Source organism: Triticum aestivum, chromosome 1D (genome assembly GCF_018294505.1).
Source record: "Triticum aestivum cultivar Chinese Spring chromosome 1D, IWGSC CS RefSeq v2.1, whole genome shotgun sequence".
Taxonomy (NCBI): Eukaryota; Viridiplantae; Streptophyta; class Magnoliopsida; order Poales; family Poaceae; genus Triticum; species Triticum aestivum.
In genome coordinates this window covers 6,625,893-6,650,081 of record NC_057796.1, presented here as the reverse complement: position 1 = coordinate 6,650,081, position 24,189 = coordinate 6,625,893, and the positions used below count along the sequence as shown (strand labels likewise).

The 24,189-nt window shown below is 46.1% G+C and overlaps 1 protein-coding gene across 1 annotated transcript in view; it reads right to left on the bottom strand.

Moving 5' to 3' along the window:
* Positions 1 to 8,775: 8,775 nt before the first annotated feature.
* The window catches only part of LOC123179818 (disease resistance protein RGA2), a 34,272-nt gene continuing 18,858 nt past the window's right edge, over positions 8,776 to 24,189 (bottom strand). Inside the window, exon 3 of the mRNA XM_044591708.1 lies at positions 8,776 to 11,293. Coding sequence (XP_044447643.1) covers positions 9,040 to 11,293 — 2,254 coding nt within the window. The 3' untranslated portion in view covers positions 8,776 to 9,039. The remainder of the gene's footprint in view (positions 11,294 to 24,189) is intronic.

Below are 24,189 nucleotides of genomic sequence, written 5' to 3'. Positions count from 1 at the left end.
GGGGAACTTTCTTCTCTGGAAGGCGGTCGTGCTGCCGCAGATCAAAGGTGCACAGATGGAGCAACACCTCGACGAGAAGAGCCCGGCACCGCCGCCCACCCTCACCATCACCATGGACGGCAAAGAAAAGCAAGTGGCCAACTTTGCAAGGACCCTCTGGTATGCACAACAGCAGCAACTTCAAGGATATTTGATGGGCTCTCTTTCCCGCGATGTTCTCCATGTTCCACAAGCCGATAAAAACCTTGCATCTATGTCTCGTTTAGCCACCGATAACAATGTCTTCTTTGAGAGTCACCCTCGTTACTTTTTTATAAAGGATCGGGCAACGAGCCAACTTCTTCATCACGGTTGATGCATTGGAGGGCTCTACCCCATCTCATCCGGAGTTTTCAACCGCAAGCGTCGCCATGTTTATTCTGCCATCAAGCCCTCTTTGGCACGGTGGCATCAAAGATTAGGACACCCATCACCAATCATATTCAAACAAGTAGTTAATAAAGGCAATTTTTCATTATCACATAGTCAATCCAGTGAGTGTGTTTGTGAAGCTTGTCAGTGTGCCAAGAGTCATCAACTCCCTTATCCTAGGTCAAACTGTGTGTCTCATGCTCCTTTAGAGCTTATTTTCAGTGATGTATGGGGTCGTGCTAGAGATTCTTTTGGAAGGAAAAAATATTATGTCGGTTTCATTGATGATTATAGCAAGTTTACTTGGATTTACTTGTTAAAACACAAATCTGAAGTTTTTTCTGTGTTTCAAGAATTCCAAAAGCTTGTTGAAAGACACTTTGACAGGAAAATTTTGGCAGTCCAAAGTGACTGGGGAGGGGAGTATGAGAAGCTCAACTCTTTCTTTCGTAGCATAGGCATTGAAGATCATGTCTCTTGCCCTCATGCTCACCAGCAAAATGGCTCTGCCGAGAGAAAACATCACCACATTGTTTAAGTTGGTCTTTCCTTACTTGCACATGCCTCCATGCCTCTCAAATATTGGGATGAAGCATTCATTCCAGCCACCTATCTTATCAATTGCCTTCCTAGTAAGGTCATTGGAAACTCTACTCCATTAGAGCGATTATATCATCAAACACCTGACTACAATTCCCTCAAAAAAATTGGGTGTGCTTGCTACCCAAATTTACGTCCATATAATCGCCACAAGATCGAGTTTCGATCCACCGAATGTGTTTTTCTTTGCTATAGTAATCTCCACAAATGGTACAAATGCTTAGAGATTGCAACTGGTCGTATCTATATCTCTAGAGACGTTGTCTTTGATGAATCTCTTTTTCCGTTTGCCAAACTTCACCCAAATGCGGGAGCTCTCTTACGTGCTGAAATAGCACTTCTTCCAAATCACGGGGGTGAATTATCTAAAGCTGATCCTGTGAAGAATTCCATAGAAAATTCGGATTCTAGTGATATTTGTGCAAATTCAGGTCATAATTTTATGTGTGCAGAAACAGACAAAAGAGGCGCCGGATCCCATGCAGATTCGGGTGGCAGCGGCGTTCGATCCGAGGCAGATCCCCACGCCAGCCCTGCTGTCTCCATCGACGCGTGATCCGAGGACGATCACGGTCACCCGCATGGAGCCAATCGCGCTCGGGTGGCCGACCGGTCCGACCACGTGGAGCCCACTGGTCCAGACACGCTGGTGGCCGACAGCCCTCATGCAGCGGGGCCCGCCGCTGAGCCCATCTCTCTAGGCGCAGACGGGGGCGAATCACCGCGCGCCACCAGCCCATGGGCCGACCCAGGAGCCGACAGCGGGACGCCTGGCGCGTCTGGGTCGCGATCCTCCTCGAATCGAGAGCGGATCGGGAACCTGCGGCTGCCTCGGCTGCAGTTGATCCTGCTGGATCTTCTGTGGCGCAACCAACAGCAACTGTTACGTCGGGATCTTCTGTGCAAACCTCACCAGCAGCTCCTCGTCGCCATACTCGATCCCAGTAAGGTATTATCAAGGCAAAAGAATATATTGATGGCACTGTAAGGTATGACAGGGTCAAATGAGCTTTTCTTAGTAGTTTTGGTGAACCAACTCATTTGCATGATGCCCTTAATCATAAAGAATGGAAGGAGGCTATGGATAGTGAATACAATGCACTCATGAAAAACAAAACTTGGCACTTAGTACCACCAAGGAAGGGAAATAATGTTATAGATTGTAAATGGGTGTACAAGATCAAGAGAAAATCTGATGGAAGTATAGACATATACAAGGCTAGATTAGTTGCTAACGGGTTTAAACAAAGATTTGGTATTGATTATGAAGATACCTTTAGCCCTGTTGTTAAGGCAGCTACTATTCGGCTTGTGTTGTCTATTGCCATTTCCAGAGGTTGGAGTCTACGACAGCTAGACGTTCAGAACGCGTTTCTTCATGGTGTTCTTGAGGAAGAAGTGTTCATGCGGCAACCACCGGGATATGAGAACCAAAGCACGCCACATTATGTCTGTAAGTTGGATAAAAATTTATATGGTTTGAAACAAGCCTCCAGAGCTTGGTACTCAAGATTGAGCATGAAGTTACAACAACTTGGGTTTACACCATCTAAAGCAGATACCTCTTTGTTCTTTTACAATAAAGGCAATATCACCATATTTGTGCTTGTTTATGTTGATGATATAATTGTTGCTAGTTCAAGCTCAGATGCCACCACTTGTTTGCTTAAGGATCTGAAACTGGAGTTTGCTCTTAAGGATCTAGGTGATCTTCACTACTTTCTTGGTATAGAGGTTAAACAGGTAAAGGATGGCATACTTCTCACACAGGACAAATATACTACGGATATACTCAGGAGAGTGGGATTGGAACATTGTAAACCTGTGAGTACACCAATTTCAACCTCAGCAAAACTTACAGTTGAAAGTGGAGAAGTGCTTGGACCAGAGGATGCAACAAATTACAGGAGTGTTGTAGGTGCTTTACAATATTTGACTCTTACACGTCCTGATATTTCTTATTCTGTGAACAAAGTATGTCAATATTTACATGCACCTAGAACTACTCATTGGACTGCAGTCAAGAGAATTTTGAGGTATCTTAGTTTTCAGAGGGACTTGGGCTTCATATTACTAGGTCTTCATCCATGCTTGTTACTGCATATCCTGATGCAGACTGGGCAGGTTGTGCTGATACCAGAAGGTCCACAGGTGGTTTTCCTGTGTTTCTGGGAACAAACCTTGTATCATGGGGTGCAAGAAAACAGGCTACAGTTTCAAGGTCAAGCACTGAGGCTGAGTATAAAGCTTTGGCAAATGCAACAACTGAAATAATGTGGATACAAACTCTACTTTATGAGCTTGGGATTAAGGCTCCACAAGCTGCTAGATTATGGTGCTATAACATTGGTGCCACCTATCTCTCAGCTAACCCTGTTTTCCATGCACGTACCAAACACATTGAAGTTGATTTTCACTTTGTCAGAGAAAGGGTAGCTCGAAAGCTACTTGACATTCGGTTCATACCTACAGGAGACCAACTCTGATGGCTTCACAAAACCACTCACCATGAGAAGGTTAGATGAGTTCAAGTACAATCTCGACCTTGGCAAAGCTTCATGAGGTTCAGATTGAGGGGTAGTGTTAGAATTAGTTGTTGTATAGGGATAGAATTCTCTTTGAATTGTAACCTATTCTATCTCTTCTTCTGTTTCAACCTCTCCCGATTCTCTCTCTGCATCCGATCAATCTAGTATCGATCTAATCTTGTAAGCCATGACATGTCTCCAATATAATGCAATGCGGCCCGAGCAAAGGGTCCTACGCTTCCCACAATATCTGACAAGCTGCTCATGCATCCATACCTCAAAGGAAGTAAAGGAGGAGGCAAGGAGCTCCAATGGTTGACCAGTGTGGAGAAAGCAGCAGGAGGAGGAAGAAGGGGGAACGGCCATGGCCGATGGCTGCGAGAGAGAGAGAGAGAGAGAGAGAGAGAGAGAGAGAGAGAGAGAGAGAGAGAGAGAGAGAGAGAGAGAGGGAGGGAGGGAGAGAGGGAGGGAGGGAGGGAGGGAGGGAGGAGGAGGAGGGATTGACGGCGGCAGTGCTAGATAGATCCGCCGCGTTGGCAGCTCCTTTTCCGCGCTGTACGCGCTACGAACCAGGGAGCGCGCACCCCCACGCTCCCCTCTTGGGCCGGCCCTTCTGCGGGTCAGGAAGCACCTTGTGTTTTTCTTTTTGCTTTTCTCTGTTTTAACTTGCTTGCTTTTTAAAAATAAACCGGGATTTCATAAAAAGTTGCAAATTTTGAATTGCTTGTGAATTAAAAAAATCATGATTAAAAAACAATTTCGCGAAATAATAAATGCTCATGGATTAAACAATGTTCACCAAGTCCGAAGAAAGTTCACGATTTCAAAAGAATGAACATTTTTTTTATTTTGATGAGAATTTTCTAACAATGACAAACATTATTTTGTATTTGATGAAACAAAATTTAAATTTGATGAGCACTTCTTGAAGTTGATGAACAAAAATTGTACTCAAGAAAAACAATAGAAAAAATGGATAAAAAAATTTGAATTCAATGAACAAAGTTTGAATTTGATGAACATTTTCTGAAAATCGATGAGCAAATTTGAAATTTAGAGAACATTTTTGCGATTCAATGAACAAAATTTTGAATTTTGATGAACATTTTTTGAAATCCGGTGAACAAAAATTGAGTTGATGAACACTTTTTCAATTGTTGAACATATACTTCCATTGATGATTTCTTTTTAATTCGATGAACAAAAAAGTTTTCATGAATTTAAGAAGAAAATTCCCAAAAAGGTAAAAAGTGAAAAAGTACGTAAGTTAAAAAAGTGTTCATGTATTTGAAAAATGTTCATGATTTAAAAAAACTGTTCATGAATTCAAAAAATGTTCACCATTTTCCAAAAATATGTTTGCAAAATAAAAATAAATTTAAATTACAACCAAAAAGAAAAAATGAAGAATTTAAAAATATTACCGCAAATTGAGAAAATAAGAATAAAAATGAAAAAAGAAAAAGAAAAGAAAAAGCGAAACTAGAACAGGAACAAAATAGAAAAAAGAAAAGGAAAGAAAAACCAAAAGAAAAAAAGGGTTCAGGAAAGGATCTAGAACCTTCCCAAAACCGGTTGGGGGTGACTCCTGAAAATGGGCTGGCCCATAGAAACTCTAGCGGTGGAAAGAGGGGGGTACGCATTAAGCGATTGCTGAAGGTCGTAGTAGTTGGGCCGGCAGATTTTCGGGCAGCGATCGAGCGAAAAATTAAATGTGGGAAGAAGCAGGGATCGACGGGGGGTGACGCTGCTAACCACTGCGTGGCGGCGGCCTTGGGGCGGCGTGGCGGAGCGGGTGCTGGAGACGGGGGCGTCCATTGGTGCTGGAGACGGCGTCCAGCGATGCTGCAACCGTCCCGAGCATGGCGCTGCCCACCATGGGCATCGCTGAAAAAGACTGGAATGAATTCAAAAAAATGTGAGTACCGATGTGAAGTCAGACTTGAACCCTTACGTGCTGATGATGCCCAACCGTCCAACCACAGATTGGTTTGGTTCGCAGCAAGGTGCACCTTGGCAAGTAATGAGTGGTTCTAAAGGAAATCAACGACAGAAAAACGAGACTGCAGAAACAAGTTTATCCATGAGCATCGTTTAAGCAATGGTTTGGCGCACAGATTAGCGAGTTCGGCCACTTCACTTAGTATTGACCATCGTGTGTGGCTCAACGATCCTCCGGGTCACCTTTGTATCCCCTTAAACCTTATTGGTTGAAATAAAAGCACAATGTTCTTCTAAAGAAAAGGTAAGTTTTGCTAATTTTTTTATCTAGTATTACCTCGTATAAAAATATAAGCTATTTTTTAGGCTAAGCCAAAAAATTCTTATATTTTTTATATTTGATACGGAGGCAATATAAATATTAAAACAAAAATAATAAATCCCGAACGTTTGGGATTTACCCAAGGCAAATCGAACCCTTTTTTATGGTAACTTAGTTGATGTGAGGATGACAAGTTTTGTTGACAAACATGATAATTTTCTGACAAAAAAAGTAGGAAATTGTCATATTTACCAACTAAAATATATAAATTGCTAAGAAAAAACATTCAATTTGCCATGGGCAAATCCAGAACGTTCTGGACTTATCGTCATCCAGAAAGAGTGATTGTGCTTTTTCCTTTTCCGATTTTTTCACGGTTTTTCTCTTTCCGGTTCGGCACCGGTTCCGTTCCCGTCTTGTGTCGCACTTCGCCGCGTCTCTCCGACCTGACCGATGACGATTTCCTTACCTCCTTTCCCTTGAGAAAAACAAAAAGAAAGAAAGAAGATTTCCTTACCTCCGGCCAGATCCGTCGCTTTCGACCGACGGCGGCTCACCGCGCCTGCTTTCCCCCTCGCGCGGCCTCCCCGCCGCGAAGGTCTCGTCCACCGCCGCTGGCGCCGGCATCGTGGTCCGTCCTCACTACCACCCGCGCCGTCGACCTTGTGTCTCTCCGGCGCGATGTTCGCCATAGCGCTGGCACTACGATGCGCCGCCGTGTTTGCCCGTCACTACTCCACCGCCTACTTTACGCCGGCTACATGCAAGTCCTTCCGCCTCCTTTTTCCTTCATCTCTGCTGCTCTAGGACCTCGCCGTTCCAAAGCTTACCGGTGCCATTTATCTTTCAGTTTCTGGTTGCACATTATCTGACTCGAAACGAAGGCCTGAGTGAGAACCACATGGAGTAGCATTTCAACCAAAACGAAGCTATATTTCAGGTTAAGTTGGCCGCCGGTTCAGAGCAATGAAGGTTAATACTTGTTCTTGATCAGTAAAAAAAAAATTAGTTTCAGTTGCTTCTCAACTGCAACTGTTTTTCCATGGCAGTGTTAATGATGTTTGTTTACGGTTGTTACATTTTTTGTTCATAGTACTGTCAAGTTTTGTTCATGTCAATATTTGGTAATAAGTAGTTTCTGGTAATGCAAATTGTGGATAATGATATCAGATTTTGGTAGCTGACGAGTTTAATTTGATGTTAATGGATCTATTTTGCTGTGTTCGCCTTCAATACTAATTTTGTTCGTGCTAGTACTTTCCTCAGTCATATCCCTGCTTTGGTCTTCAATGAGTGTTTTGGAGGGCTTGGCGTACGTCCCTTTTTTACCTGTTCACTGAACCATTTTCCCTATGGCAAACATGGATGATCGATTTGGTTCAATCGAGCCGGGTGCAGCGCAGAGATGCGAGAAATTCCAAGTTTGTCATAGGGGTATTTTGGTCTTTTTGCTTCGACGATTTTAGCTGAAATACTTAAGAAATGATTTAGGTAAGGAATAGGGAAGATGGCAAGTCAATGAAATATACTAATGTGGGGCAAATTGGTCAAATGCTAAGAAATACAGGGCAAACGATCAAATTCCCTCCTCCTGAATGCTAATGTACTTGTTCTTTTATCTTCTATATTTCACATAAATGGTTTATCTACAACGAACAAACTGATACGAAAACTCCAAGCAACAACAAGACCTTTTTTCGAGAATCAACACACTATACTGTTCCGGGATGTATAAAGAAGAACACCAAATCAGCAGGCCACGGCTTCCTGTACTAATCATTCAGTTTTGCAACAACTCTTATTCTCTGTTTGTATGACAGCAAAAATCAGTAGAGTAAAAAATCAGTGCTCGTTTGTATGGCTCCTTGAGCGAAAGTTGTCCCCTGGCGTCGCTCCCACAAGGGACCGAGGGGCTAACCCTCGTTGGATGTGCGACTAGGTTTTGCCTCGTGCGGATCTAGCCGGAAACGATGTGGTAGGGCGGCACAGGGGGTGCATGTGGGTAGACCTAACAGGAGGGATGGGTGGCGCTGACTCGGTCGGGCTTCCCGTTGCTGGCACAGGGGTGCACTGGTCGTGGACGTGGTCTGCTCCTTCCTGTCCCCTTTCCCAGCCTCGGTGCAAGTAGGCATTGTCGGCTCCGTCGGCAGTTGGGGTTTGCCGGACAATTCAAGGCCCACGCTTTTGGTAGGGATCTAGAGAACCTGGTGGTCAGGCAGCAGTACGGATGGTGGGTGTCATGGGCATGGGCGGAGGTCACGACTATTGTGCTGGTCGGTGGTCATGGCCATGTGGGCGGCGTACTATGCCGGTGGTGCGGCAAGTGAGTTGCTGGCCGCACCCAGGTCAGAGTAGGAGTATGTGTGCCAGGATGAAAACATTTTCTGCCTTTGGCCACAGTGACGATGGCGGCATCCTCGGGTGTTGTCCCTTCTTGAAGGCTTCGTCTTGGTTGCTCTTTTCTCTTCATGTTGCTCTAGCTGAAAATCTTGTTTGGGTCGGCCAGTGGCGGTGCTCTGGCATCGTGCCCTTCATGAAGGCACCGTCTTGGAGTTCATGCATGGTACGTCGGCGCTCAGCTTCGTCTCTTCGCGGTGTTTGTTCCTGGTTGAGAGCTCTGTCGTCTCCATAGTCGTGCTTATTGTCCATTTGTTTTTTCACTTGGAGCTATATGGGGTGGTGTTGCTGAACCCCTATGTATCTTGCCTTGGGTGTGTGTGTGGTCTCATGTCGTTTGGATCGTTTGTACGGTGGTCATTGCTTTTTGGGTCTATGGCTCCTTGAGATTTGGCCTTTGGGCCTTGTTTATGACACCCTTTAACATTCATGAATAAAGAGCACCTTTTTTTTTTGAGGTAACAAAGAGCACTTCTACTAAAAATATGGGTGGGAGTTAGCAGAAAATTCATCTGAATGTTGGACGCGGACCATGAAAAAATACAGCAGCTGCTGAGTGCAAATGTGCTAGTTTTCTTTTTATATTATTACATAATAAATGGTCCATCTACATCAAACAAATCGATGTAAAAATCCGAAGCAAGCAAGTTCGAAACAACACAATATACGTACTGTGCGTTACTATGTAAAAATTAGTACAACACCAAATCAGCATCATTCAGTTTTGCCACAACTCTTATTCGCTAGCTGTTTGTAGGCTAGCCAAGAAAAAAAAACAATTAAGAGTAAAACAAAAGCCTTACTTGCAGTTGCAGCAAAGTTTATGCAAGGCGAGTTTGCTCATTTAGACGGCGGAATCAACATGTGTTCTTCCATTTTATCCTTTGACCTTTTTGCGCATTGAAATTTTCCATCCACAATGCAGATCAGCTTGTGGGCTACAATTTCATTAATCAACTCCTTTGGCACATTCCCAGTTGCATTAAGTTTGAGCTCAACAAGGTTTGGGCGGACCTTGCGAAGGACATCCCAAGTGACATTAGCCCATTCCACGGTGCCCTTTATATCAACAGCCTGCAGGCACCGAAGGTTCGGCTCAGTAAACAAACATGACGGGATCTTATCACCTACCAGCTTCATGTGCCCAAGGAAATGCATTTTCCTGATAGCACCCTTCAGTGCAGACCCGTGTTTTTCTGCATTGAAACCGTGCAGCTCCAGTGACTGCAGTTTGCTCATCTTGTCCAGTAAAGAGCTTCCTTTGACCCAATTTTCAACACCGGCCACTACACCATGCAGAGTCTGTAGATCAGGCAGCTCGATGACCTCGATCTCCTTCTTGGGTGGCGTTGGAAGATTGAGCTTTTCTGCAAGCACATGCCGCAGTGTTTTGATCTTCCAGAACTCTGCGTCGATCTCCACGACAGCGGTCTTGCTTATGTCGAGTGTCTGCAGATTGAGCAGCCTTCTAATGCTGCGAGGGAGCTTCTTCAGACCAGGGCATTCAACACGTAGGTACCGCAGGTGAATCATGTCACCAATCTCATCGGGCAACGCCTGGAGCCTCAAACCCTGTACAGACATTAAGCGAAGGAACTTGGACCCGCGCAGAAACTTGAGATCATGGCTCTTCAGGCTGCTGCCTCCTTCTACCCCCTCTGTCGCTGGACTGGAGATTACACAGGCGAGCCTGGGCCCGCAAGGGAACTCACGTCGTTCCTTCTTACTGTCATCGGACTCGTCACTGCTTTGGCTATTACCTGCTGCAACGCGGCATATGAAGGACCGCAGCTTGGGAAACTTATTGCTGGATGTGGCGTAGTTCCCGCTGTCATCCTGAACAGAGAGGCGGCGGACCGATGCTGGTGCAAGGATTTCATTTCTGTCATGAATCTCAATGAAGCTCGCCTCTCGAGCTTCTGATTGCAGGAACCTTACGAGGCGGCTGTGAACAATGACCGTCTTGATGCCACCATGGGCGTTCTTGTCTATCAGCCGAACCAGGCATCTCGAGACCAGCTCCTTGAGGTAGCTGTGTCCCAACTCCTCCAGAGTCATGCCCTTACGTGGCTTGATGAAGCCCTCGGCCGTCCACATCCGCACGATATGACCAGAAGAAAGGTAGACATTCATGGGGTAAGCGGCCAAGTAGAGGAAGCAGGACTTGAGGTCTTGAGGGAGGTCATCAAAGCTCGCGGACAAGATCCTCTCGAGCACCATTCTGTTTGACAGCTTTGTTTCCCTTGCAGCGGTCATCTGCTGCTGCAAGGCCTTCCACTCATCCGGTTTCTCTTTCAACAACAGAAGCCCTGTTATTGGGTTGTCTTGACCATCTTCTGCTTCTTCCATTCCAGGACTGAGCTCCTGGAGCACTGCATCCCACTCAACGGGCTCCTCCTTGTGCCGCAAGAGTCCAGCAAGAACAACTATAGCCAAAGGATAGCCTTTTGTTAAATCAAACACTTTTTTTTCATAAGTCGTCTTCTTGGTGTTGTCCTTGTTGTGCTTTTCCATTTTGCCAAAGACCCTCCAGCGGAATAGTTCTCTACTTGCGTCTTCATCCAAATGGCTCAACCTGTGTGTGCTCTCGATCTTATATCTTGCCTCGTTCAAGGTATTAGCATGCCGCGCAACTTCCTCGCATTCAGGTTCCAATATGAGCACCACCCTGCTGCCCGTCTTGTCGTCTGCTGGCAAGCTTGCCCGCACACAATTCAGGATAGTCTTGGAAGAAATGCCTTTAAGAACTAGCAGGTACCTCGTACCAGTGAGGAGACCACGAAGCTTATCAGCGATATCATTGCCATTCACCCAAGGAGCTTCATCTTGATTGTGGATGTGTTTATATGCTCTCTTGTAGACTTCTTCCAGGAGATATTCTATACTGGAACCCGGTGGTATGCTGTACCGGACAACAAGAAATTCTTTCCGCCCTCTCATAAGTTCACAGATTTCCGTTGTGAGTGTCCCTTTTCCAACACCACTCTCCCCTAATATGGAGATGAACATTATCTGGAGATGCCCTTCATGAAACAGAAGTCTATGTACAGTCTTTACATCTTTCTCACGCTCCACAACATTCGTTAGGCCATCCCTGTAAACAGTACGGTTCATAGATAGTCATGATAAAATACGTCATAGGTATTTCAATATTTTTGAAGAAACAGCTCAAAGGGTATATGTGTGATTTCAAGAGTGTGCGCCTTTCTGTTTTTAATGCCTGGCGAAATGTATTCCTCACATAATTATTTACCCTTGTTGCTAACCTTGGAGAATTATAGTTTATTATAGCTTCATGTGATCCTGCTAATAATGAATGATAGTTGGTTTGTTGCGTGAATAGTGGAACTTTTGTTGCTCACTCAAAAGACAATGAAATTAGCTAGGTTTGTTTCATGCTTGTTATCTTACTGAATACTTAAGTTGCTTCAAACTTAATATCTTACCCGGTTAGACATCTAATTTACCTTTGTATCATAACAAGGGTCTTTTATGTGACTAAACAACATGATACAGGTCCCACCTGTTTGAATCCTTTCTCTCACCGGCTCACTGCAAAACAAAACGTCCTTTCTCTCACCGCAAAAAAAAACATCCGTCTTCTAGAGTGCATGTTCAATTGGTAAGACTTTTTTTTTATAACATCACAAAAGAATTTTATACGTGTAGTTGGCCAAATATTTCACAAATGGTCGAATAGCTTGGATAAGAGCATCTAAAACAACAACTGCAAAAATTTGTGCCCCTATATGTCCACGGACAGCATGGGCTCGCCCCTCATATATCCCTGTCCGCAGCCCCATTTCCCACCACTCAAATCCATGAATCACGTAGGAACAAACATCATACATATAACATAGGTGATTCATCACATTCATCGGACAACCAAAAGAACCTACTAGTTCATCTTAACCGAAAGGGACGCTAGCAGTTCTACTACTAGATATAAACAGGAATTTAAATAGGATAGGACGAATAACTGGCGAGCACCTTTCCCTTCCCCTTTTCATCTGTGCGGCGACGGCTGTGGTACATGGCGTAGACGGCGTAAGGGTCGTCGTCCGGGAAGCCGTCGTAGTCAGAGGAGCTGGAGTTGGTGATGGAGGATGATGACGAGGTGTAGGGAAGGCTGTTGAGGCACCTGGCCACGAGGAATGCAAGCTTCTCATCCGATGGCACAAAGCTCGAATCCTCAGTGAGTGTTGCCTAGTTGATTGGGTCTGGCTTGCTGCCGGAGCCGGACATGGAGAGCGGTTGTGGATGAGGCCATTGAGATGGATCTGATGATTCACGAGTATTGAATTTATGCCTCAACCAGTTGCTCCAAAAGTTTGAACTATGAGGGAGGACCGCATATTATACTCCAACACTCCCCCTCACGTCTATGCTCTTTTGAAGTTTATGATGTAGGAAGCGGAAGCGGGGGCATGACAGAATTATTTATTGCATTTACTGGGTTTTAAACCCTCAACCTCTTGGTTGTAAGTTATATGTACCTAACTAGTTCACCGATGAGTCCAAACTTATGGAGAGAGGCGGGCAATATATTTCAACACTCCCCTCACGTCTAGACTTATATATTACTTAGACGTGGGATCAATGTAGGTCACATAAACTTTTTTTAATACTATGTTGGTAGGATCTTGAACTCAAGACCTCTTGGATCTGATACTGTATTGAACTCATGCTCCAACCAGTTACTCCAAAACTCTGAAATATGGGAGAGGGCCGGACATTATACTCCAGCAGCGAGGGCGCCCTAGCGACGAGAAACTCGATGTGTGACCTTGGCGCGTTTCCCACTCCTTCCCCTCATCATGATCTTCGCGAGGGGGGACTCACCAATGGGACGGATTCGGTGCTCCGTGAGGACGTCTCGGTTGCGAAAAGCTCGACGCGTGGCCTTGGCGCATTTCCTGCTCCTACCCCTTCTAGGGATCTCCATGTGCAGGGATTGGTTGTTCGGTCGCCCACAGGGGACTAACATGTTGGAAACCAAAGGTGCTCTGCACCGCTGTTTTTGGACCTGACCCCAGCTGGCAACGCAAATGTTGACAAGACACCGTGACTGGGCCGGCCCATCGAGTTGTACTATGGGACGAAAAAAGATACTCCCTCTGTTCATTTTTATAAGGCGTTGTAGACATTTCAGACAACGTCCAAAACAACTCAGTTTTAGTTGTCTAAAATGACTTATCAAAGTGAACGAGGGAGTAGCAAAAATCGAGGGTAGCGTGATGCGAGGATTTGAATAGGAGACCCGCCGCTTGCGATTGTGAGCTCATAGCCACTCAACCAGACAATTTTTGAGGTTTGCATTGCAGAGCTGACCTAAAGAGCTAACGGAGCGTAGAACCGGGATGCTCTACTCTAGCGAATTTGGATCAGATACTATGGCGAACTGTAATTAGTTACTGTAGTGATAGTTTCTTTAAAGTGTATATTTTGAAAATGTGCAAGCGTTTCTGAAGTTTTGAACAAATTTTCGGCAACAGGAATATTTTTCTGAATACGTGGACAAATTATGATCCTCCAAACATTTTTTGAATGTTTGAACAAATATTTGAAAAAATGGAACATTTCATGAAATTCTGAAGAAAAAAAATCAGAACGAACATTTTGGGAATTAATGGAAAAATATGAAAAATGGAACTTTTCACCAAATGCCGAACAAAAAATTGGAACCACAAACTTATTTACAAATTGTGACCAAATTTTTTAACCATGAACTCTTTTTGAATTGTGTTTTTTTAAAGAACAGGAACCTTTTTGAATTTGTGAAAAAAAACTGAAAGTGTGATTTTTTGTAAATGAGAACATTTTTTGAAACACGAACATTTTTTGAACAATATTTGAAATTCCTGCAAAAATTGTGGAATTCGAACACTATTTGAAAACTGTGATTTTTTTTGTTTGAAAAAGAGGACATTATTGGGAATTTTGAGGAAAATTAACAGGAAAAGGAAAAAGGAAATAAAAAATTAGGAAACAAAAAGAAAAAAGAAAATAAAGAAAAAAGTAAAATGAACTTGGAAAAAGAAAACGAAAATAAAAAAGGAAACATAATAAGGGAAAACGTCAAGAAAAATAAAACAAAAAAGGAAAGAAACGTGAAAACAGAAAACAAAACAAAAATATAACAAGAAAAAAAAACTGTTTCAGGAACCTTCTAGAATATTTCCATAGCCGGAAAAAACCTGGTCGGAAACCTCGACAAGGTTCCAAAACCATGATCGCGGAAGCGATTAAATGGGCAATTCCTCGCTGTGGGAAACAGAGACAGTTCGAAGCTCCTCTCAGTTAGGCAATTCCTCGGGATGGTGCGGTCAGGTATGGGCCTTGTGGACCGTTGGGTGACATGCAGGGACATGGCTACTTCTTTTTCTCTGTCCTGTACAGCCCAGGACAGCTCGGTTGCTACCGTAGGGGGCGTAGACTCGGTGCATCCTATTTGGCGCTCTAGGCACCCGGTATAGTGCATTTTGCAAACACACGCATGAAGCATTCCAAACTGGACTGGCCCATCCTTTTCTTTTTCTTGTTTTACATAAAAATGATGCACGGACGGGGGTTTGAAACTATGAACCTGCGACTCCTTCACCGTGACCGCTCAGTTCTAACCACCAGGCCATCACTCCTCTAGTGCACAGATATTTACTTTTTTTGTTCTTTAGTTCGGCTCATTCTTTTTTTTCCTTTTTCTTTTTCTAATAATTTTTGTTTTATTTTAATGCATATTGTTTTTCTAAAATCGATGAACTTTTTTCAAAACGATGAACTTTTTCCAAATTGAATGAACTTTTTCCAAATTGAATGAACTTTTTCCAAAATTGATGAACTTTTTTTTGAAGATCGGAGAACTTTTTCCATTTTGAGAGAACCTCTTTTTAACCCCTGAGCTTTTTTTTTGTGAATGGTTTTTTAATTCCTGATTTAAGAAAAAACATACACATATTTTTTTGAACAGTCGACGGTAAATTGGTCAGACCGGTCAATTGGTGAACATTTTTTGTTAAATTAGTGAACTTGTTTTAATTCAAATAGCGCGACCACAATAGTTCTTAAAGAATGCATGCTGCATTCAATCACTAGCACCCAAATGGTACAGTGGTAGCCATTCTCTTGCGGGATTGTCGTAGCTTGAGTACAATTCCTTGCGACAAACACCTTTTTTGGTGGGTTTTCGCGCTATAGTATTTCGGAGCACTATGTGTTCATGGGCCGGCCCACTAGGTTCTCATATGAGTGCCAAGTTCTCTTCGGGGGCGCTTAAGGCGCCCGACTAGGACCTCCTCGTAGACTACTCTGTGCATCTCTAGCAAGCATACGAGAGTCGAATGGTTTCCACACCAGGTGCATGAAGGCGTGCATGATGGTGCTTCCGTGCTCTGCATTGCGACACATGGGAAAGAAATGCACCCCCCCTCCTGGGTGGTTAGGCGCAATGACATGATCAAGGGTCGCTTCTCTACGGTTAGAAGGAGGCAGAAGGCACACATGCATGGTGCAATTGGGGATTGCTCAAGAGGGAGGGGTGACTGGAGATGATGCGTTGCAAGCTTACAACCGGACGTCCTTCAGATGGTTGCGCGCGGGAGGGGTGAGACTGCCATGCCGTTAGAACTGCATATATCCGAGACGTTTGTGATGTGGCGGTAGGCTTCCCCATGGCTGATCCAAACCTGTCTTTTATCGTGTGTAATGTGTGGGGTATTAATAACCTAGCCAAAAAAGAGCAGCACTAAAACAGGTCGTTTCCCTATTGGGTGCAGGAGACCAAAATTCAGAACATCAACGTGTGGGTGCTTAGAGAGTGCCTCGAGCACGAGTTTGATGAGTTCTACATCCTGCTTGCGCTGGGTATGTGTTGGGGTGTGCTCCTTGCATGGCAATCTACGAAGGTGACGCTATCGCAACCCCACATATGCACAATATCATGACCGCTAGAGTTAAGCTAGCTAGTAGCGTCGGGTGGTGGTTCTCCGGCATCTATGGACAACACGAAGAAAAAGACAAGTTCCAAGTCATGCAGGTGGCGAGGGGCGCGGGGGATTTACATCCCGGCCCTTGGTTGATCGCGGAGGATTTCAACCTGATAGCGGACCCGGATGACCAAAATAACGATCATGTCAACAGGTGAATGATAAGGCATATCCGTAAACTCCTTTCGAATCTAGAGCTTCAGGAGCTCTACCTAAATGGGCGGAGATATACTTGGTCTAATGAGCAGCAGTGGCCCACCATGGGGAAGCTAGACCAGTGCGTCGGCTTCCTCGATGTTGTGTAGGAAGCGTGGAGTTCAGTGCCACGTGAGGTCATTCCTTTCAAGTGCCTCGCAACCCGGCTGTTGGCAACCGTGCACAAGCTTACAAGTTGGAGTGATTCCTTCATGGGCAATGTTAAGCTATAGGCCATTATTGCTAATGAGGTTATACTTTGGCTGGACGTGGCGAGTCGCGACAATTGTCCGTGGAGGAGCAAGGGTTGTGTCGGCTTCTTAAGAAGCTTCTGCTAGGATTAGCGTCCCTAGGGAGGACTATTGCAAGGCAGATTTCGAGGGTACTGTTGCTCAAGGAAGGAGACGTATGCTCAAGTTTCTTTCACTCACATGGTAGTCACCGGAGAAAGAAAGTCTTCATCTCGTCGTTCAAGGTTAATGGATCACTTACTTCCGAGCATGAGGAGAAGGCCGAGGTGGTGGGTGCTTTCGGTTTTGATCTGATCGGTTCATCACTAGAGAGGGGGCTCACGCTGAACCTTGACGACCTCCACGTCCCCACCTTTGACCTTCATCATCTTGAGGGGGGTTTCTGTGAGCAGGAGGTGTGGAGTGCAATTAAATCACAGCAGTTCGACAAGGCGTCGGACCTGATGGTATCACATCTAGGTTCTATGTTGTGTTTTGGCATATTAATTATCTGAGAGGATGTGATAGATGCCTTCCTGACCATAAGGAGAATGCACTTTAGAGGGTTAACTTTGGTCTATCAGGCCCTAATAACTTTGCTTCCAAAGCATTGGGAAGCGATGGAGATCCATGACTATAAACCAATCAGTCTCATACAAAATTCCCTGAAACTAGTGGGTAAGGTGCTGGTGACTAGAGTGGCACTCGAGATGGGAAGATTGGTGGGTGCTCACCAGATTGTGTTCATACATGAACGTTGATTCCATGGTAGTTTCATGCTACTGCAAGGGATGGCATGGCAGCTTCACATCTCAAATAAGGCGGCGGTCATGTTGAAGCTTGATATCATGAAGGCTTTCAACACACAATGGTTTGGATGTTCCTTCTTGAGGTACTTGCTAGGCTTGGGTTCAGTCATCGTGGGCGAGCTTGTATCACCGACATTCTCTGCACTTTGTCCACTAGAGTCCTACTCAACAGGGTGTCGGGCGAGGTGATCTACGAAAGGAGAGGGATTAGGCAGGGCGATCCACTCTCCCCCTGCTATTTGTGTTAGGAATGGATGGCACTACCTCCCTAGTGCAGCTGTGGATCGTGGGGTGCTGCTGTTGCTAGCAGCGTCAAGTCTGCACCACCATACGTCCATGTATGTGGACAGCATGGTGATCTTCGTGGCTCCGCAATGACATGGGCTTAGGGCGTGTTCCAAGATTGTGCACGACTTTGGGTTGGCTTCGGGCCTTCGCACTAGTCTTGCGAAGTGCTCGGCGCACCTCATCCGGTGTAGTCTGGAGCAGGAGGAGTTGGCTCGGCAGGAGCTTAGCTGCTAGATCCTAACATTTTTGTGCTAGTACCACGGTGTCCCGCTTGCTCTCCGGAAGCCGACAGTGGCACAGCTGGAACCTTTGGTTGATAAGGTTCCAGACATGCTACCTAGGTGGGGCACCTCGCTGCTTTATAGGAGTGACCGGATTGTGCTTGTGAGGACAAGCTCGCGGCCATGCCAGTCACGCAATGCTTGTGTTGGATTTGCGAATCAAGATTCTGGACGATGTCGACAAGATATGTCGAAACTTCGTGTGGAAATGAAGAAAATACATGTAAGGTGGGCACTATTTGGTGGCATGGGAAAAAGTATGTGGGCCAAAGGAGTTGGGGGGTTTAGGCTTGCCAAAACTTGAGGCTCCTCAACCTGGCTCTAAGGGCTTGATGGCCGTGGATTGAGCGAGTGATGGATGAAAATTCGTGGAAGGAGTTCAACTTGCAAGTCACAGAGGAATCTATGGCCCTGTTCTATGAGGCCATCAAGACGGGGATCGGCAATGGGAAGAAGGCCCTTTTTTGGAAGGATATACATGGCTCCAGGATGATCGCATTCGAGAGTTCGCCCCACGTATGCATGCATGTGTGGATAAGCATGCAGTCAGAGGCCGCTAGGTTAGGAATGGACTCCATGGAGGATGGTGGGAGGACGTCAATCCTGACATGTTGGCTGCGACACTCCACAAGTTCCTTTTTGGGGACAAGTTTTGGAGGACATAGAGGTTCAGGAGGACTATGAGGATTTATGGTGTGGGCTTGGGAGGACAATGGATACTTCTCGGCGTACATGACACTCTTTGGTGGATGTCTGCAGTGGCCAAGCACACACGCCATATGGAGATCGAGATCACCCATGACCTGTAAGGTTTTCGGGTGACTAGGGCACAGGATAGATGTTGGACGACTGATAGGCTTAAGTGGAGAGTATTACCCCATACGTGGCGTGCCGGACGCAGCTCCTCTGACGTGCCGTCAGCCCACTGACACGTGGGCCCGGCCCCACGCGTCAGTGAGCCAACGGCAGGGTGCAGTACGGCAGAGGAGCCGGCTCCTGGCGTGCCCTCTCTGTGATCAGGAGCCGGAGAGTCTGCAACACCTTCTCCTTCCATGTGTGCTCGTGGGTGAGGTATGGACCATGATCCCAAGACAAAATGGTGCTCTGCTGGGTTGGTAAACTAGCAAGGAAGACACCGGACGATTGTCTTAAGGACGTTAGGATGGAGATCTTGCTCATCCTTTGAAGCTCCTGGACACATCAGAACGATGTAGTCTTCAATGGTGCGGCCCTTTGGCGTTGGCGGTGCTGCACAAGCTTAGTAGCGAGGGGGTGATGTGGAGAGCGGAGAGGCTCATCAGGTTGCCTAGTTTAGTGGATGGGTGGGCTAGCTGCGAGTAGTTTTTTTTCTTTTCTCTTAGCCTCCTTTGAGGGTATTGTATCCGCATGCGTAGATGGAATTTTATCTCCGCTTTAGCTGCGAGTAGCTGTAATTTCGGGAAGGTCCTTTTTGAATTTTGTAACAGAGAATGAAACATGGTAGCTCACACGCTAGCTCAGCAGGGTCGGGATGATCCACCGTCTGTGTGGTCGGACTCCCCACCTGGTTTTATCTCCGCTTTACTCGCGGATGATGTAAGCATTATCAAGGCGTAGCTGCGAGTAGATGGAATTTCGGGAAGGTCCTTTTTGAATTTTGTAACAGGGAATCAAACATGGTAGCTCACACGCTAGCTCAGCAGGGTCGGGATGATCCACCGTATGTATGGTCGGACTCTCCACCTGGTTTTATCTCCGCTTTACTCGCGGATGATGTAAGCATTATTTAAAGTTAATAAAGCTAGCCGTAAGGCCTTCCTCTAAAAAAGGCGTAGATGGAATGGGCAACTTGCTCCTCATTTTATGCCATTGGTGCATCCATCTTGGACGTATTTCCTTGAAAAAAACGAATGTTGGGGCATTTTTCATCCTGTTAGGCAGCCCTATACTTGCTTTACTTTTTTCATTTGTCCTGGCGTATGTGGCACTTCCTAGGCCATGTAGGCGCCATGGGAGATGCCACATGACCAAGTCGTCTTCAAATGGACTAGTGTAATATTAATTATTACTAAATGACCACATGAGCTAAATATAATGCATTTACACCTATGATTAACCAAGAAAAGTAATATATGCTCGTAATAAATGGCTTCACGCAAAAAGGGAGTGTTGGAATTAAAGTGAATGACAATATAGGTCATTATTTCCAGACACACAAAGGTCTGAGGCAAGGTGATCCAATGTTTCCTATTTTGTTCAATATTGTGGTTGACATGTTGGCAATTCTCATAGGTAGGGCAAAGGGGACCGGCCTGGTGCGTGGCTTGGTGCCCCACCTAGTCGATGGGGGGTATATCCATTTTACAGTACGCTGATGATACAATTATCTTCATGGAGCATGACTTGGCAAAGGCGAGAAATATGAAGCTGCTGCTATGCTTTTTCGAACAATTGTCAGGATTAAAGATTAACTTTCATAAAAGCGAGCTGTTCTGCTTTGGTAGAGCCAAGGAGGAACAAGAGGCTTATAGTCAATTGTTTGGATGTGAATTAGGGGCCTTACCTTTTACTTACCTTGGTATACCCATTCACCATCGCAAGCTCTCAAACAAAGAGTGGAAATGCATCGAGGATCGGTTTGAGAAGAAACTTAGTTGCTGGAAGGGCAAACTTATGTCTTATGGAGGCCGATTGATCCTTATCAATTCGGTGCTCACGAGTATGCCGATGTTCCTACTATCTTTCTTTGACAGTTCCAGTTGGGGTTAGGAAAAGGCTGGACTTCTACCGATCAAGATTTTTATGGCAGAGTGATGAACTAAAGAGAAAGTACCGACTAGCCAAGTGGGATGTAATCTGTAGACCAAAGGACCAAGGGGGTCTGGGTATAGAGAATCTTGAGGTCAAGAACAGATGCCTTCTCAGTAAGTGGCTGTATAAGTTATCTGTTGAGACTGATGCAACTTGGGCGCAGATTCTCCGTAACAAGTATCTGCAGTCCAAAACTTTGTCTCAGGTGACAGTGAGGCCAACTGATTCGCCATTTTGGAAGGGTCTTATGAGAGTTAAGACAACCTTCTTTAATAGAACAAAGTTTATAGTCGGTGATGGCAACAATACCCGTTTCTGGGAGGATACTTGGCTTGGTGATACGCCAGTGGCCCTCCAGTACCCGTCCCTGTACCGTATTGTTCAACGACGTGAAGCGTTAGTTGCAACGATTATGCAGTGCATTCCCCTTAATATCCAGTTTCGGAGGGTGCTTGTTGGTGATCGATGGGAAGCTTGGCTCCATTTGGTGAGTAGACTGATGGAGGTTCAGTTAGCTCATCAGCCCGATCAGTTGTGTTGGAAAATTACTAGGTCTGGAGAATTTAGGGTCAAGTCGATGTACATCGACGTCATTAACTCCAGTGTCATTCCTAATTTCAAATATGTTCTGAAAGTAAAAGTTCCTTTGAAGATCAAAGTGTTTATGTGGTTTGTACATAAACAAGTCATTTTAACAAAGGACAACTTGGTTAAGCGCAATTGGACATGATTTACTAGGTGTAGTTTCTGTGATCGGGACGAGACCATTAAGCACCTCTTCTTTGAGTGCCCGCTGGCAAGAGTTTTGTGGCGCACCGTGCAAATTGCCTTTAACATCACTCCTCCGAATTCGGTGGGTACGTTATTTGGAACGTGGCTTGACGGGATTGAGCCCGACACAGCTAGACATATTCGTGTAGGAGTATGTGCGTTGTTATGGGCATTTTGGAACTGCAGAAATGATTTGACTTTTAACAGAACAACAACTATTCATCTTTTGCAGGTTTTATTCCGAGCTACGGCGCTGCTCCGTATGTGGTCATTACTCACTCCGATGAAGGCCAGGGAGCTTTTGGTTACTGGATCTGTCCGGTGGGAGATGGTAGCGCGGGATATCTTCAACCGGTTTGGATGGCGGCCATGTAATAGGATAGGCGATTAGTTTACCTATCTTTGTTTTGCCAGCCGGTAGTGGCTCTATGGCCTTTTTTTGCGGCGCTGAGACTCTTTGTGAGTTCGCCTTTATTTTGTTTTGTTTCCAGACTTTAAGATCTTGTTGAACTTTTTTACTTATTTATTAATGTGGCCGTATGCATCGTTCTGATGCAGAGGCCGGGGAGTCCCCCTTTTCGAAAAAAATAACATAAATGGTTATAACTTATATCTTTTTGACTGATAACTGTTTCTACTTGCTAAAATCGTTAGCCCGTGCACGTGCAAGGTGCGATGGCCGATGGCTGGTGTGGTGAATATAAAAAAAATCAGCATTTCATTAACATGCACACAATGTATTTCCAAATCAAGACTTTTTGCATTACTTTTTGTTTGTCAAAAATCTTTGCATTTTTATATTAAAGACTTCCGACGGTACACAACATCCCAGGAAACAAGGAAACTACAACCAAGTCCTCGGAGAGACAAACAAACACAATCTTCAGTATGAGCCGAAGGCATGCATTGTTGTTGTTCCATCGCCGGAGCCGGCCGCCTAACATCATATCCTGCTGCTGAAAAGTTGCGACGCCCAAGTCCAGCTGGAACAATGTCTCGATGACAAAGTTGTCATCATATAAACTCTACGTAGATCAGACATCTCATAGTCAAACCACCTCCTTAACAAAACATGTGTTGGCTCGACAATGACAGTGGAGAGAATGCTGCAGCATCGGAGTGGGAGCATGAACAACCATATCGCGTCAGGGAGACACCCAAGGGTAGAAAATTAGGCCACAAGCTCGTCACTGCCGCGAAATTGGCAGGGAGGACATCACCCGATCCCCAAGGGCCTACCTACCACCATCGACGCCGCTGGTTGCACATAGCACCACCACTGTAAAGTGTGGAAAAAATGACCATTACCTCGATGCCAACATGAAGACACATGAAGCGTCTGCTTAGATCTGAACGACCCGCTCGCCAGCCCACTCGCTCGACTCCCACCCGCCCCATCGCCCGATCGCCGCTGCCTCGCCCGCTTCGCCCGACCCGCTCGCCAGCATCGCCTCGATCGCCCGGCCGCATCTCTCGCCGCCCGCCAGCCGCCTACCGAGTCGTCGCCAACCGCCGCGCGATCTCGCGCCGTCGTCCTCGTCCGACTCACCCAAGCCGCCTGCTGCAACCGTCCGTGCCGCCCGCGCCGTCCTGTTCCCGCCATGTCACCCGTCATCTCCTCCACGTCCACCAACTCCAACCCGTTCGCCGACGCCAACCCTCCCGACGTCAACGATATCCACAACTTCAACATCTTCGAGCGGGTGCCGGTTCGTCTCTCTCAGGCGGACTCCCCTACTACACCTGGAAGACGTATTTCTTCCTCGTGTTCCGGGAGTATCATCTCATGGACCATACGACACTGTCGACTCCAGCCTCGTTCCGAGTTTCATGACTGGTCCACAATCGGCACCACGATTATTCGCTGGTTTTCCTCACCGTCACGCCGGACCTCTTCCAGACGGTCGTGACGGACGGTGATGATGCTTGCGCCGTGTGGACCAAGCTGAACGGGTTCTTCACCGACAACCAGCTCCAGCGTCGTGTTTTCTGCAGCAAGAGTTCTTTGGGTGTCATCAGGACAACACCTCCGTCGATGACTATTGTCGCCGCCTCCGTGGGCCTCCGGCTACAACCCGTGGACCGGTGTTGTTCATGCCTACACCATGCCGGTTCCACAGGCTCCTGCACCGACACTTCCCGTGCCGCGCCCGTCGGCGCATCAGGCGTACTACGCGGCTCCGCAGCCGTGCGAACTACGGAGGATACCCACTGCCGCAGCTGAGCGGCGCCTACGGTCTCCCCGTGGCCCCGCCGCCGCCCTCGCCGGCCTTGCCGCCGGCGCCCTGGGATCCGGCGCTCCTCGCCGCACTGCACACCGCGCCTACGCCGAACAACTACACTGGAGGCGGTGATTGGTACATGGACACCGGAGCTACGGCTCACATGTTTGCTCATCCTGGTAATCTTGCCTCCTTCACTCCCGTCACCAGCGACCGCCGCATCATTGTCGGCGACGGTTCCACACTCCCTATCACACATGTCAGGAACACTTCTTTTCCTTCTAATTTCATGCCTATTACTTTGTCTAACATACTTGTGGCACCTCATCTTATTGAGAACCTTGTTTCCGTTCGTTGTTTAACTCGTGAAAATCCTGTTACTGTTGAATTTGACGAGCTTGGTTTTGTGTCAAGGACACTCT